The sequence below is a fragment of the Taudactylus pleione genome, unplaced genomic scaffold, assembly GCF_031769625.1.
Source record: "Taudactylus pleione unplaced genomic scaffold, aTauple2 ptg000006l, whole genome shotgun sequence".
NCBI lineage: Eukaryota > Metazoa > Chordata > Amphibia > Anura > Myobatrachidae > Taudactylus > Taudactylus pleione.
The window spans coordinates 11,051,809-11,065,930 of record NW_028284409.1 but is presented as its reverse complement, the minus strand read 5'-3'; the positions used below and the strand labels follow the sequence as shown (position 1 = coordinate 11,065,930).

Sequence of the window (14,122 nt, the reverse complement as noted above, 5' to 3'; positions counted from 1 at the left end):
CACTAAAAGGGGGGATTACTACAGGGGGCACTAAAAGGCGGGATTACTACTGGGGGTACTACCAGGGGGGGATTACTACAGGGGGCACTAAAAGGGGGGATTACTACAGGGGCCACTACCAGGGGGGATTACTACAGGGGCCACTACCAGGGGGGATTACTACAGGGGGCACTAAAAGGGGGGATTACTACAGGGGGCACTAAAAGGGGGGATTACTACAGGGGGCACTAAAAGGCGGGATTACTACTGGGGGTACTACCAGGGGGGGATTACTACTGGAGGCACTGAAAGGGGGGATTACCACTGGGGGCACTACCAGGGGGGGATTACTACTGGGGGCACAACCAGGGGGAATTACTACTGGGGGCACTACCAGCTGTTGCCATTTCCCACACTAGGCTTATACTCGAGTCAGTAAGTTATCCCAGTTTTTTTGGGTAAAAGTAGGTACCTCGGCTTATATTCGGGTCGACTTATACTCGAGTATGTACGGTACCTCTCCGGAGTCCCACGTCGGCGCGGTATCCAGGCTGTAAAAACGACTGGAAAATGGCCGCCGCTGCCATTTTCCCGTCATATGCTCAATACAGGCAAAATGGCCACCGCGACCATTTTCCCGGTGACCAGCGCATCCTCTATAGACCCTGGGCGCACTCTAGTGCCCAGAGTCTATAACTCTGGCGCTGGCCGCGCACAGCTCAGTATGCTGCCGGCCGTTGGACAGAGAGGAGGGGACCCGTGTCGGAGACTGCACACTGGCCCCCTCCTCTCTAGAAACGTCCCTGCTGTCAGATAGCTGTCCAATCTGGCTGGTTGGATTGAAAACCTGGTAATGTACAATAGCCAATGACAATCGATCATATGGTCTTAAACACTGGAAAATGGGCAAAAATTATTGGTCAAATTGGTTAAATTCATTTGATTTAACCAATTTGTCTGGATGACAATTTTTGTCTGTTTTTCAGTGTTTGTGAGCAAATGGACGATTGTCATTTGCTCCCATACATTACCAGGTTTTCAATCCAACCAGACAGATATCTGACAGATAATTGTATAGTGTATGCCCAGCGTTAGATGCAAATTGAGTCCACCGCTGAATAAGGCCCAGCATGTCATAATTAAAAATGTTAATTTTGTAATATAATTGATGAATGTTGTGAGTAGAGTCTCAAGATTAGGGCATCTGGACATTATGTGCATGTGGTAATGGCAGTGGAAGTTCACTAAACATATTTGGTTTAAAAAAAAAAAGTTGGCATGGCATTTATAAGGTATTTTTTTTAATCCTCTTTAGTTAGACCAACAGCAGGCAGTACACAAACTAGCATTGGAACAGAAGGAAGTAAAAAAGAAAATAAAAAACATAAATAAAAGCATAGCTACAGTGACCAGCATCATTAATAGCATATCTACAGTGATCAGTATCATCAATAATGACATCTAACAAGCATATGTATAGAAGGAAGAATAGACCGTCCAAGGTTTAGTAACTGTACCCAGAACTTGTCGAATTTTTATATATAGTAAAATAGAAAAAGAAAGGAGGAGGAGTGGGAAATGCGTGCAGGGAAAGAAAGATGGTGAGTGAAGGAACAAAGGAAGAAAGAATACAACTTGGGAGTCTATGTACCAAGTCTTGGAGAGAGATATAGAAGGGTATTCAATATGAAACGTAAACTTCGCTGTCAAAGTTTACGTTTCATATCGGAGCTTTTACCTGGGATGAAGTATCAGCCGCTTATCCCCGTATTCAATATGAAACTTACGAAAACGGGAGCCTGCGAAGTGGGATTTGCGTTAAATTACGAAATTTTCCTTAAAAAAATTGTAGGACCCCCATAAAGATGTCAAAACATGGGGGATCACTATGGGTACCCCCATTTTAGCCTGTAAATGAAAGTCGGGGATTTAAATAGCTGCGGCAGGTATTTTTTTCCCGACATTGAAGAAGTGATGCAGAAGAGCACTTAGGTTTTTCTTTTTCGTTTTTTTAAGTGGTCCCATCAAATTTGGGGTACATGAAAATGGGTACTAGCAAATTTTTATGTCCCTAAAGTAATTTTTTTTAAATTCTGCAACTGTGCACCTGCCGCTATTAATCTATTCTAGAATACACCTGCCGCATATTTGCAGAATAGCCCTGAACCTATTTCCCTATTGTTAAACAATTTTTTCCCTTTTTTTTTTTTTTTTTTAACCCCAATTTTAAAATTAATTTTTTTGGGTTGTCCCTATTTTTTTTTATATTTTTTTTGACAGTTATTTTTAAAATGTCATTCCCAGGGGTGCATGCTATTTTTTTTAAGGCTGCACCCCTAAACCCCAATTCTGCACTTTTTTTCACCAACTATTCAGTGGTGAAAAGTTATCCCCGTTTTTTTTCAAAGACTTTTCGAACCTGCGAAAAGTCTTTGAAATTGAACACAGTGTAAAACTAAAACCTGCGATAATGACGTCATAGGTGTGATATTAACGCAAAAAACGGACTTATCGCTCCATATTGAATTCCCCTAAAAGTGAACAGAGATAAAGTACCAACCAGTCTGCCCCTAACTGTCATTTTTCTAACACATTCTGTAAAGTGACAGGAGCTGATTGGTTGTCACTTTATCTCCATCCACTTTAGCTCTCTCCAAGGATTAGTACATAGACCCCTTAGATGCATATCAGGGCCCTAGTTAAACCTGGGAGGGCAGCATCAGTGTATTGGAACCAGGGTCTCCAGATTAGTACATAGACCCCTTAGATGTGTATCAGGGGTCCAGTTAGAACCTCGGAGAGGTGGCATTAGTGCATTGGAACCAGGGTCTCCAGATCGCTTGGTATCTAGAGTAATTTTGGAGACTGGTGAAATATTCCATCGAGGCTATAAAACCTAACCAGTAGATGGGGGATTCTGTAGTCGGGGAGGTTTTTTCCACTGGTTGGCGATCAAGGATTCGGCAGCATTGCATATATGCATTATCAACGGGTCGTGGGATTTACTGATGTGCTTCAGGGACAATTGAGCAGAGAAACTGTAGGACTTGCGGATATCGTGAGACCTGTGAGTTGAGCGATCCGAGTCCTAACTACATATCAGAATTGTTGGATGACAGGATAGTCCCACCACATATGATAAAAAGTACCAATAAACACATAAGGTTCTTTTACTGAACACTACTGCTGCAATGTGTCTTGTAAGATAAATTAAAACAGTGGGCCTCTGTTTTGAATCGCAGAGCTAAATTTTGGAGCCATGTGCTTCAATTTGCATATTCTGCCAGGGTAGAACTTAGTCTCTCATTCTGTGCAGAATGTTACAGAACCCACTCTGCTATTAGTGCCTGGGGAGATGTACTAAGCCTTGGATAGAGCTAAAGTACCAACCAATCAGCTCCTAACTGTCGTTTTTCAAACACTTGTAAAATAACTGGAGCTGTTTGGTTGGTATTTATCTCTTGCCAAGGCTTAGTACATATCCACCTATTAGTCTAAATATCCCTCCTGCTGTCCAAAATGTCATCCTTCCTTGGATACTTAACAATGGTTTAGTAACCTTTTGTGTTCTAAATGCCAGCAATACAGGGCTAAAGAAAATGTGTAAACTAATCATATATGGTCTTAACAACAAGATAAATTAACACTTTACATGTATGGTCGAAGGGCCTGATTACAGAGATGGACAGAATTGCAGAGCCACAAACAAGCAGTTTTGCAGTTCTGTCCATCTTAATGCAGAAGGTGGTGTCAGACACCTTGCTGCATTTGTGATAATCATCGCGACCGTCTTTGGTTAGGCTGTAGAAGCTGAAGCTTCCCACAGTGGAATCCCTGGCCTAGTCCCTCCATGAAAACAGGAACGAAATGCCCCTGTTTCCAGAAACTGATACCAGCCACGCCCCCACTTGGCCCCCCAAACGCCACAGCAGGTCATTCATGCTGTGACTTGAGGGGTCTGCAAGCGTAATTCCAGGACCCGTTCTGAACAGGCGCAGAATGGGTCCTGTGCAGGAGGTGGAGACCCCTAACCATTGGAGATGTACGTTCATCCGATGATAAATGTACATCTCTCTATCAGGTCCTATGATTGTAGACCAAGAAACTATGCAATGTATTCTGTATTCTTTTGCCACCCAAAAGTAATTGTTGCATGTCTTTCATCAACTTGTAACTACAGTTAACTAGTGTTTATTTAACAAAAGTAATTGAACAATTAGCTGCTATAAAACCATACCATACAATGTACAGTAGTTATATTTTTTTATTCCATCACTTTTTATTTGAAATATATAAATGTTTGTTTCTTCTTGTTTCAGAAAGGAATTAATGAGTGGAATTTCACTGCTTCTTCCATTAGAGGTGTAAGGCAAGTTCTCCATGTCTGTCCGTAGATAAGAAAGCAGCTCCCCTATGACTTCTCTTTAGGCGCAAAATGTCATTTCATTCCAATGTCTCAGGATCCTTTGTCGTTGGAAAAAAATCACATGTTGCTACTAAAGATAAGTCCAGAGCGCTGCTGTATTCCTTCTGTCCTTCTATATATGGCTGAGACAGTTTGGAGGGCACCCAGGCATCATTTTGGTAAGAGAGCGCGCTATTTACAACAGTCTATGTACACACAAACGTATATCCTTATGTAGAGATGTTCCTGCATGCTATGAGTGGGTTAGGACAAGTTTTAAGCTACTCTGCTGTAACAGTATGTACATAGCCTACACTTATTCAGAAGCGACCCCCTAGGAAATGCTATTGACATAGCTTTTGACGTACTTTACTAACGTGGTATAATGCCATGGTACAGGCCAGTGTAGGTGCTAAAGTGAAACGTAGCCTTTTTTTTTCCATTTTATTTATTAGATTGCATAGGTAATCTGACTTTTTACTTTTTTTTAAATCTTGTACTATTTTGCCACTTATACTTCTTAATAAAAATGTTATAAATATTGTTTCTTTGCTTCCACAGTATACTGTAAAACTGCCCACTTTCTTAGGCAAAATAATAGCTCAAAGTCAGAAACACACTACAGCAGCCCCTATTGCAGCTATGTGTGTTAGACCCATTTCAATGTTTGATTGCAGTGAGCGGAGTAGAATGTTCTTATACATACATACATACATACATACATACATACATACATACATTCCAGAGTCTAGTTAATAGTACATATCTAGTTATATATATTAATGTTACCCAATATTCCTTTTCTAGACACCAAGGGAATTAAATATGTAGATACAGACGGTATCAATATTTACAAAGTGGTTTTAGGCCTGACCTGAAAATTACAGACTCTGGGCCTCATTTGTAACACTCGCTGTGTATGATAAATGGTGCGCAAGCCAATCCGCTCCCAACTGTCATTTTTAAAACGGATGACAGTTGGGAGTTGATTGGCTGGAGCACCATTATCACACGCAATGAGTTTTATCACTCGTGAATGATAAAACTTGATAAATGAGGCCCTCTGCTTGGTGCTGTCACTATTCCCTGCTAGCTTTGGCAATTGGTAATCATTGTGGGCTTCTAGCACTGTGTAGATATTGTTTAGTATCAAAGGCTTTTGGAAAATACTCTTGGTCTGTACTCAGGCTAGAGTTACATGGATGACTTTGTTTCAGCTTCCTATGTCCTCTGTTTCAGTTCCTTGTGTCTTATGGAGCCAAATACACAGATGACTTTGTAGAAGATAGATGCAAATGAAAGAAAGTTCTTTCTTGTTGTATTACATCCAGTGGCGTAACTAGGGTATTTGGAGTCCAGGGTCCCCCTATGCAGTGCCTACAGTAGTGGTCCCCCTTACGCAGTGCTCCCAGTAGTGCCCCTTACACAGTGCCCCCAGTAGTGGTTCCCCCCTATGCAGTGCCCCCAGTAGTGGTCCCCCCTATGCAGTGCTTCCTGTAGTGCCTCTTATACAATGCCCCAAGTAGTAGTTGCCCCTATGCAGTGCCCCTAGTAGTATTGCCCCTTATATAGTGCCCCCAGTAGTAGTCCTCCCCCTATGCAGTGCCTCTTATATAGTGCCCCCAGTAGTGGTACCCCCTATGCAGTGCCCCCAGTAGTGGTACCCCCTATGCAGTGCCCCTTATATAGTGCCCCGGGGTGGCGAGCTGAAATGCGCGAAAAGTCACCTGTTTGGGCACCCAAACGGCACTTTTCGGGATTGCGCCCAGTACTTTGGTCAGGTTTAGCCTTTTTACGTGGCTAAGCCCGAACTTTTTGGGCGCGATGATCTAAATCAATTGAATATTGCCCCGCAGTCTCTCGTCACTTTAGCCGGGAGATCGGGCGCGATAAAACAATTGAATACCGCCCATAAAATCACCTGCCAGATAAAGCAATAATTTAATTAATTAATAAAATTGAAAAAGCAATGATGTATTTCACCCTACAAGTGGAATTGTAATATGCCGTCCTATATGACTTTTATATATTGTTTTGTTTTCACCATACAGATGTTCAGTGCATGCAGTTATAGTTCTTCAAAGTATTTATCATAAACCATGCAGTCAGTATGACACAAGATAATCTGTGATTCAATCAGTGGTGATGTGTACCCATTCCACGGCAGCGTTATCCTGCTGTAGTGGAGGTAGATAAAGTCAAAATCTTATTTGTTCAGGAGATAGGTAGGAGCATGCTGAACTAGTAATTTGCTATTTCATGCCCTGTCTGAGTTCATGTCCATTCATAATAATTACATTGATACAAACATTAATTTTATTAAAGAACAATATGCCTATTTTGTATTTATTTCAAATTACCGCTTTAAAATTCTGAACTCATTTATGAAGTTAAACATTTAAATTGCATACAAGTAGCCATAATCACTACAAGCAGCGTTATTGTGGCATCATACATACAGTTCCCCGCCGTTGAGACTGTAAGGCGCATGGCATACTAAGATGCTCTAGCTCAGTAGTAATCTGTCTATGAAAACTAATTTAAAAAGTTGCCGACTCTGCAGTTTCTTTTAGCTTGTACTGTAGAGGCACAAATGTCCCCATGTAAATCTAAATTTAGAACTCCCCTTTCTTTTGTAGCATTTCCAAGTTTGAAGAAAGGTGCTGTTTTCTGTATGTGCTCCACAACTCTGATGACTTCCAGATCTACTTCTGCACAGAGCTTCACTGTAAAAAGTATGTATGTCTGTGGGGAGTAAGAATGACTCCACTGTGACTCTGTGGCTTCATTTAGCTTTTGTAAAAGTGGAAGCAGATTTGCATATTATTTCATCTTAAAATCCCACAGTATGATTATGCTGGTCCATAGGCTATTTCAAAAGTGCATCATCTTTGAGCTTTTGTGTTGGGTCATGTGTGTGCTACTTATATCTCTTTGCATCCGTTTCCTGTTTTAGATTTTTTGACATGGTGAACAGCATTACTGAGGAGCATGGGAAAAACGGAGACGAAGTGGATTGTGATGCAGATGCACTTGAAGTTAGTGTACTACTGTCTCTTCAAACAGACCATCTTCAGCTAATTTTACCTTCATTATATTTTCATCCTTCTGTCTTTGACATTTCTCATTTAAATTTCCATATAATCATCAGGTCACCTGATGACACTACATACTCAATAAGCGAGCGTTGTTGTTTATCGCTAGTAAGATGAGTGTCTTCTGGGGTGTTAGCATTCCAGGCATGAGACCAACAAGGTTCTGCAGGTGGGGGCGCTAAAGTGGGGGGTAAAGGGGGCGATAGAGCCTTTATGTTGAATTTTAATCTGGGTCTATTATTAAGGGGCAGAACACTCACCACATGCTGTGCTACAGTTTACAGCTATGGCTAAGTGATGCCAATGACTGCAGCATCTATGTTTATCATGTTTTTGTTATTTGGCCTATGCATTGATAATGTTGTATCACTAAAAACAGCTTTTTCCATGGAAATCCACCCAGAAGAATGGAAGGAACCCATTTATGTAGACTATTTTTTATTACATCATACAAAAATTCCTTAACCGCTTAACTTGTGTGGTCACATGGGCTGCAACCGCAGCCAGCTGTGCTTCAGCTGCCATGGTCGCCGACATCACTGCGAGAGCAGATATAAGTTGCAGCAGGGGGGACTTATCATCAGCCCCCCATGACAAGCGCTCCGCTGCGCTCTGCATGTGCGGAGGGAGAGGGGTCTCTCCACATATGGGGGTAGGCAGTAATACCCCGGGGGGGGGGATCCACCTTCAGTTAGATGATTTGGGATGGGTACCATTAAAGTAATTTGACGCTGGAGGTGGGTGTGAAATAAAAAAAAATAAGTTACACGGGTCACAAAGGAGGTAGAGGTTGGGTGAGCTGCAAAAAAACAGAGGTATTTTACACAGGAGATGTTGGGTTATAAAAACAGTCTCTTTTACTACTAAATAATACTGGGGAATATATTGCCAATGGGGGGTGGGAGGTAAGCTTACAATTGGCCTCTATGGACACGAGGGGGTGTGAGGCATATTTTTTTTCAACAAAATATTTACATATATTTTAAAAATGCATTCTAAACTTAATTAAATAAAAAGAAAAAAACGACTAATTCTGACCTATCTTGGGGAAAACAAAAAGTGAATTAAGTGTTAAATATACCCATTACCATTAACAGGCCAGTGTTGAGTTTTAAAAGGAGGCTCTGAGGATGAATTATATTTGTGACCATTAGATGTTCAGTTTGGTGCTTTACTTTTTGTAGTTAAACATTATGGACTAACCTCATCCTCCTTTTGTTCTTTTGCAGTTTGATTATGAGTATGATGAAAATGGTGATAGAGCGATATTGGGAAAAGGTACTCATGGAGTAGTATACGCAGGACGAGACCTAAGTAACCAAGTCAGAATTGCTATAAAGGAAGTTCCTGAGAGGGACAACAGGTATGTAGGTGGTCAGGAGAGAATTATTATGACCTGTTCATAGTACAAATCACAAGAAATGAATGCTGGTAGAATACAGTGATTGGTGGTGTTGGGTTCTTCCATGAGTTGGGAGTGGATTGATTCCCTAATTTCTCTAAAATTATTTTTAGTTTTATACCAAAATGTAAAACAAATGTAAAAGTATTTTTGTTCATTAGGCACAATAAAACTCTGCAGTGCTTATTATTGTGATTTTAATAATAAAGTTTACTGAAGTCAAGTAAAGTTCAGAGGACAAATCTGTCCAGCACTAGAAGAAAAAGCTTTGGGAAGAGTTATTTCTGGGAGCTCAGATAGTTTTTGTAATTTCATGTTAGTATGATACCTCACCACATACGGGATGTTGAAAGAGGAAACATCTACACACGCCTGAAAAAGAGGCATGTACTTGCATCATGCCCCCCGTTTACATCACTCTGGGGGAATGCTCAGCACTGCTGGCCTGGCCCCAGATTCTCCCCGTACTGCATCTAGTCACCCACTGCTCTGCTATGCAGCAGTGAGAGAGTTCTCCCCCCTCAAAGGGTGCTGCAGCCCAGTGGATGGGTGGGGGAGGGGTGTGTGTGTATGATATATGCTGGTTTTCCTAGAAAATATACAGTTGGAAATCCAGTAATTTATAACTAACCTATACCCTGAGAATATTTCTCTAAATCTATCTCTTCCTTCAAGTGGCAGCTATTGTATTCCAGGGGACAGTATGGCAGTCATGTGTGCACAATAGTGTTTAGTGCATGATTGACTTTTATGAATGCCCGATTCAGATTCCTTCCATCTACAGTAACACACAACATGGAAAACTCGCTGAGCGTTCATAATTCTGTAGTAAAGGTGATAAAGAAATGCTTGTAGGCCAAACAGTAATTACTTTTGACATCTTATCTTATGAGCTCCTCCTAAGGGTTTGAAAACTGCTGCCCATCTACAGACTAGTTGGTGATATAGTTACACAAATATCTAATGTTAAATAGGTAGAAGCAACTACTCAAAAGCACATCTTAATCAGAAAAGGGATAAAAGCTAATGCAAGCATTGAATACCATTGAACATTAATCTTATTGAATTATTCTGTTTCTTATAGTGTGAGATTTCTCTGCATGCATCTTACTGATACCTTTATGTGGAACTCGCTCCATTTTGTATCCACTGACTAGAGCTCCTTTGGATTTTTTATGCAGCCAGGACAATGCTGTACCTCCCATTTCATTTATTTTATCCTTGTTTGAAAGTGATTTTTTTTTTAATTTGCTATTTGACTGCAATATAGTGAAACATCAGAAATGTTCATGTTACTATAAACATAAATTAATTAAAATTTAAGATCCCATTGAGATCCCAACTTAAAATTTGGTATTACATAGTTTTTGATAAATTTAAACCAAATTTTTTTTCTTTTCATTATTTAAATATTTCAGAATGAGATATTGAAACATTCACTTCCTTAAACCTAGTCTAATGTTATATCATATTAAGCCTGTTAAGTTTTTTTTTTTTTTTAATATCTCAATCCTAGATTTTTTTTTTATAGAATTATAAATTCCAAAATATGTGGGTTTTAAATTTTCCAAATCTACACAAAATAAAAAAATGCTTATTTGATAAACTGTCATAATAGTAAATGTGTGCCTAGTATAAAAGTAAATGGTAAAGTAATTTGCATTGGATCATTTGATGTGAAATTACCCTTCCTTTCGTTTTGGTGACTTTTCTATCTTGTGTTTAGTGTGATCCTTTTTCATAGATGCTTTCCTTTAAATATGTTGTAAAATAGTTTTATATCATTATACATTTTCAAATGTGATTTTATAACACTATTACAGGATATAACACCATGGGGGGGCGATTCAATTAGCTGCTGAGTTACTCAATTAGTTTTGTTATCCTGCGTGGTAAGCCTCAGAGTGTGCACTTAATGCAGATTTTTGTTTTCCTTGCAACTTCAGGAGCTGCAAGGAAAAATCAGCATTAAATGCACTCTCTGGGGCTTACTATGCGGAGTAACCCATAGATTCCAGACACTTTACCTGGAATCAGGGCCGGCGTTAGGCCTTGCTGCGCCCAGCTCCGTCCTGTGTTGCCGCCCCTTCCCTCCTCCGCTTCCTCCCCCTGAGCTTACATATTCTCACTACCGCCGGGAGGGTGGGTGGGCTTTTCCTGTGCCCGCCTGATACAATGGCACTCTGGGCGACGGACCGGCTTGCCCGTGCCTGGAGCCGCTACTGTCTGGAATCTATGGGTTTATGCGCGTCAACCCAAGGTTTACTGCAACTTACGAGTGGGAGAAATTGACTAATAATTGAATGGCTTCGGCATTAAATCCAGAGCTTTAGTCGAGCAGTGAACAACGCAGCTAATTGAATCTGCCCCCAAGTGTGTATATACTTTGGCTGCACAGGTTGCTGGTTTTACTTTTGATATGTAACTTAATGAGGCCAATCTAGGTGCGAGTTGGGTCCTGCGAGCTGTTCTCATGGTGAACTCTGACTGCAAATGTCTTTTGCAATTCAATTCCAAACGCGGATTGATTTTCCAGTGGAAATCGTGTTTTCTTCTTCGGGGTCCATGGGGTCCACAGCAAATACGTTGGGGTATGTGGTTGGAGTGATCCAGGCACCAAACAGTTAAAACAAGCACTCAGCTCCCAGGATGCACTGGGTCCTCCCCACATATACACCGGCAGGCATTCAGTAGTTCCGTTTGGTGCGAGAAGGCACCTTATTGACAGTGGGACTGCAGGAGTTTTTTTGTTTTTGTTTTGAGCAAGCGGCGTGTGGTGTGGATGGGGAACCTGAAGCAGCTAAGCGTCTGATAGGAGACGCCTGGGTCGCTGCTCCATCTATCCCTGCCGGCACCGCAACACTGGTGTAAAGCCAGTGATTTCGGCAGGGGCACAGGGCCCTGGACTGCAACTGGGATGCATGGGGTCGCAGGTAAGGTTGGTTTCGGCATCCACTGATGCTAGAGCCACATGGCGGTCCGTTATCTGGCGGTGGAGACTGGCTGGGGGAATACTGTAGTGAGGAGCCAGGTAGACTGCCTGCCACACTAGGTCACCGGGACTTGACGGATTCCTGACAGCCGAGGGGGTCAGTGGCGGTGGCCATGTCAGTGAGCCGGGTGGATCCATACAGCATAGGGGAGGTTCGCTCTCCCCCAGTGGCCGCTCCCCCAACCCTCATATCAGCCCTTCTAGGTTCCCACTTCTGGGTTGCTCCTCCCAGCCTCCCTCTATATGAGTCGGTCAGAGACCACTCTCAGGTGCTCTCGGTGGCTGTGCACTCAGGAGGTTGGGTCAGTCTCCCTGTATGCCTCTCCCACGGGGGTAGATGTATGATAGCGGCACTTAACGTGTTGCTATAACGCTTCCCGCTTCACCTCTTTACCGAGGCGAAGCAGGAAGCACTACCGATGAGATGTATGAACATCTCGTCAGCCGGAGAGGGGGAGCGTTAATTCCCCCTTCGGCGCTGCCCGCTTGAGACCACATCACATCAGCCTAGTGCTGCTGCGATGTGTGTCAGTCCCGGCCGGCTCCACTGAGCATGCGCGAGATCTTGCAAGTATTGCGAGATCCCCGCGAGCAGCCTGGAGCCGGCAGCCATCGCAGCACTGTCCCTGCTGTGGAGATAGGGCAGCGCCAGGCTGTAGCTGTCGATAGTGACAGCTGCAGCGGTCCGAACGGTCAGGCGATCTGTCCGTTCATACATGGCCCAGGCCATCGGTGCTGCTATCTTGTAGATAGCAGCACCGATAATGACAGGGGCGCATAGCGCCTCTGTCATTTACCGCCCAGCCCCCCCATCATGCATTGGGGAGAAGCGGTATCAGTGCACATAATGTGCGCTGATACCGCTTCAGGGCTTCCTACATCTCCCCCACGGTGACTGGTCATAGAAAGCTCTATATCCTACTAGGCCTGAGGCTGAGCTTAAGATGCATATACTCATATAAGGGGATATGTTATGCATTGCATGTGACTGTGTGTGGTACTGCCTTTTATGTCTTTATAACTGTCAGTCTGTTAACCTATCACTGCTGTTTCTCCTTATAACCCTCTACTACAGGTGTGTGGGGTAGTTGGGGTGAAACATTGTCACATGTGTGCTCAGAACTTTGCATAAAGTCATTATGTCTAAAGAATCTGAAAGACAGGTGGCGGAGGCCCCTCTGCTGGTGTCATGTATGGCCTGCAAAGCTGGGTTATCCCCACAGGATTTCATACAAAATGAGTTGTGTGGTTACTGTTTTAAGGAGTCACCACATCAGTCAAACTTACCAGCCTCTGGACAAGAGCCCCCTTGGACTTCTTTTTCCCAGATCATGGCACAGGTTGCAGCCCCATTGTTGCGATATCCTCAGCAGCTGCAACCTGCTATGTTTATGCCCCTTGGATGGACATGTATGCACACTCTGGTCAGGGTATGGCCTCATCTTCAGCAGCTTATCAGCAACCACTACAAGCAACTAGATCAGTGCAGCCAAAGACCAGAAGGCGTTCGGCCTCGCACGCAGGCCAGGCCACATACTCCGGTACGTCCTCTGATGAGGGTGAGGAGGCGCATGATTCCTCTCAATCTCTCTTGGGAGAGAATGGGGATCATTTTCCAGCAGCAGATGGCCCTTTTTTAATTAGGGCAGTCAAAGCTGTGTTGAACATAGATGAGGGAGAGCCACTGCAATGAAAGGCGCCGGTATTTAAGCGCCAGAGAGTGGTGAAGGCTGAGTTTCACAAATCTTAACACTTGTTGGAATTTATGGGGGAAGCATGGAATGCTGCGGATAGGAAGTTCCATCTTACTAAAAAGCTTGCGGCCTTATACCCATTTCCGTCGGAGCAGTGTACTAAATGGGAAATTCCGCCGTCAGTAGACGCGCATGTGGCAAATCTGGTAAGGAGCACCACATTGCCCATACCATCTACATCCTCTCTTAAAAATTCCACGGATAGGAGGCTTGAAGCCTGTCTCAAGGCAGTCTTCTCTCCAGGAGTGGCCACTCGCCCAGCTATGGCTACGGCTTGGGTTTCCAAAGCCATTGAAGAATGGATTTAGACACTGGCGGAATCTCTGCCAGAAATGTCCAAGGAACAGCTGGAGATTATTTCCTATGTCAAGGAGGCTGCAACCTTTTTGGAAGAGGCAGCATTGGATGCCGGTATATTATCTTCTAAAGCATCGGCTATTTTGTTTGTGGCGCGCAGAGCCCTGTGGTTAAGGGATTGGAAGGCGGATGCAGGGT

The 14,122-nt window shown here is 43.0% G+C and overlaps 1 protein-coding gene across 1 annotated transcript in view; it reads left to right on the top strand.

Annotated features, from left to right (window-relative positions):
- MAP3K5 (mitogen-activated protein kinase kinase kinase 5) overlaps positions 1-14,122 on the top strand; it is a 179,634-nt gene that overhangs the window by 121,161 nt on the left and 44,351 nt on the right. The window contains exons 12-15 of the mRNA XM_088452579.1: positions 4,299-4,348; positions 7,024-7,119; positions 7,341-7,422; positions 8,709-8,842. Of these exons, the coding sequence (XP_088308705.1) occupies positions 4,299-4,348; positions 7,024-7,119; positions 7,341-7,422; positions 8,709-8,842 (362 nt within the window). The remainder of the gene's footprint in view (positions 1-4,298; positions 4,349-7,023; positions 7,120-7,340; positions 7,423-8,708; positions 8,843-14,122) is intronic.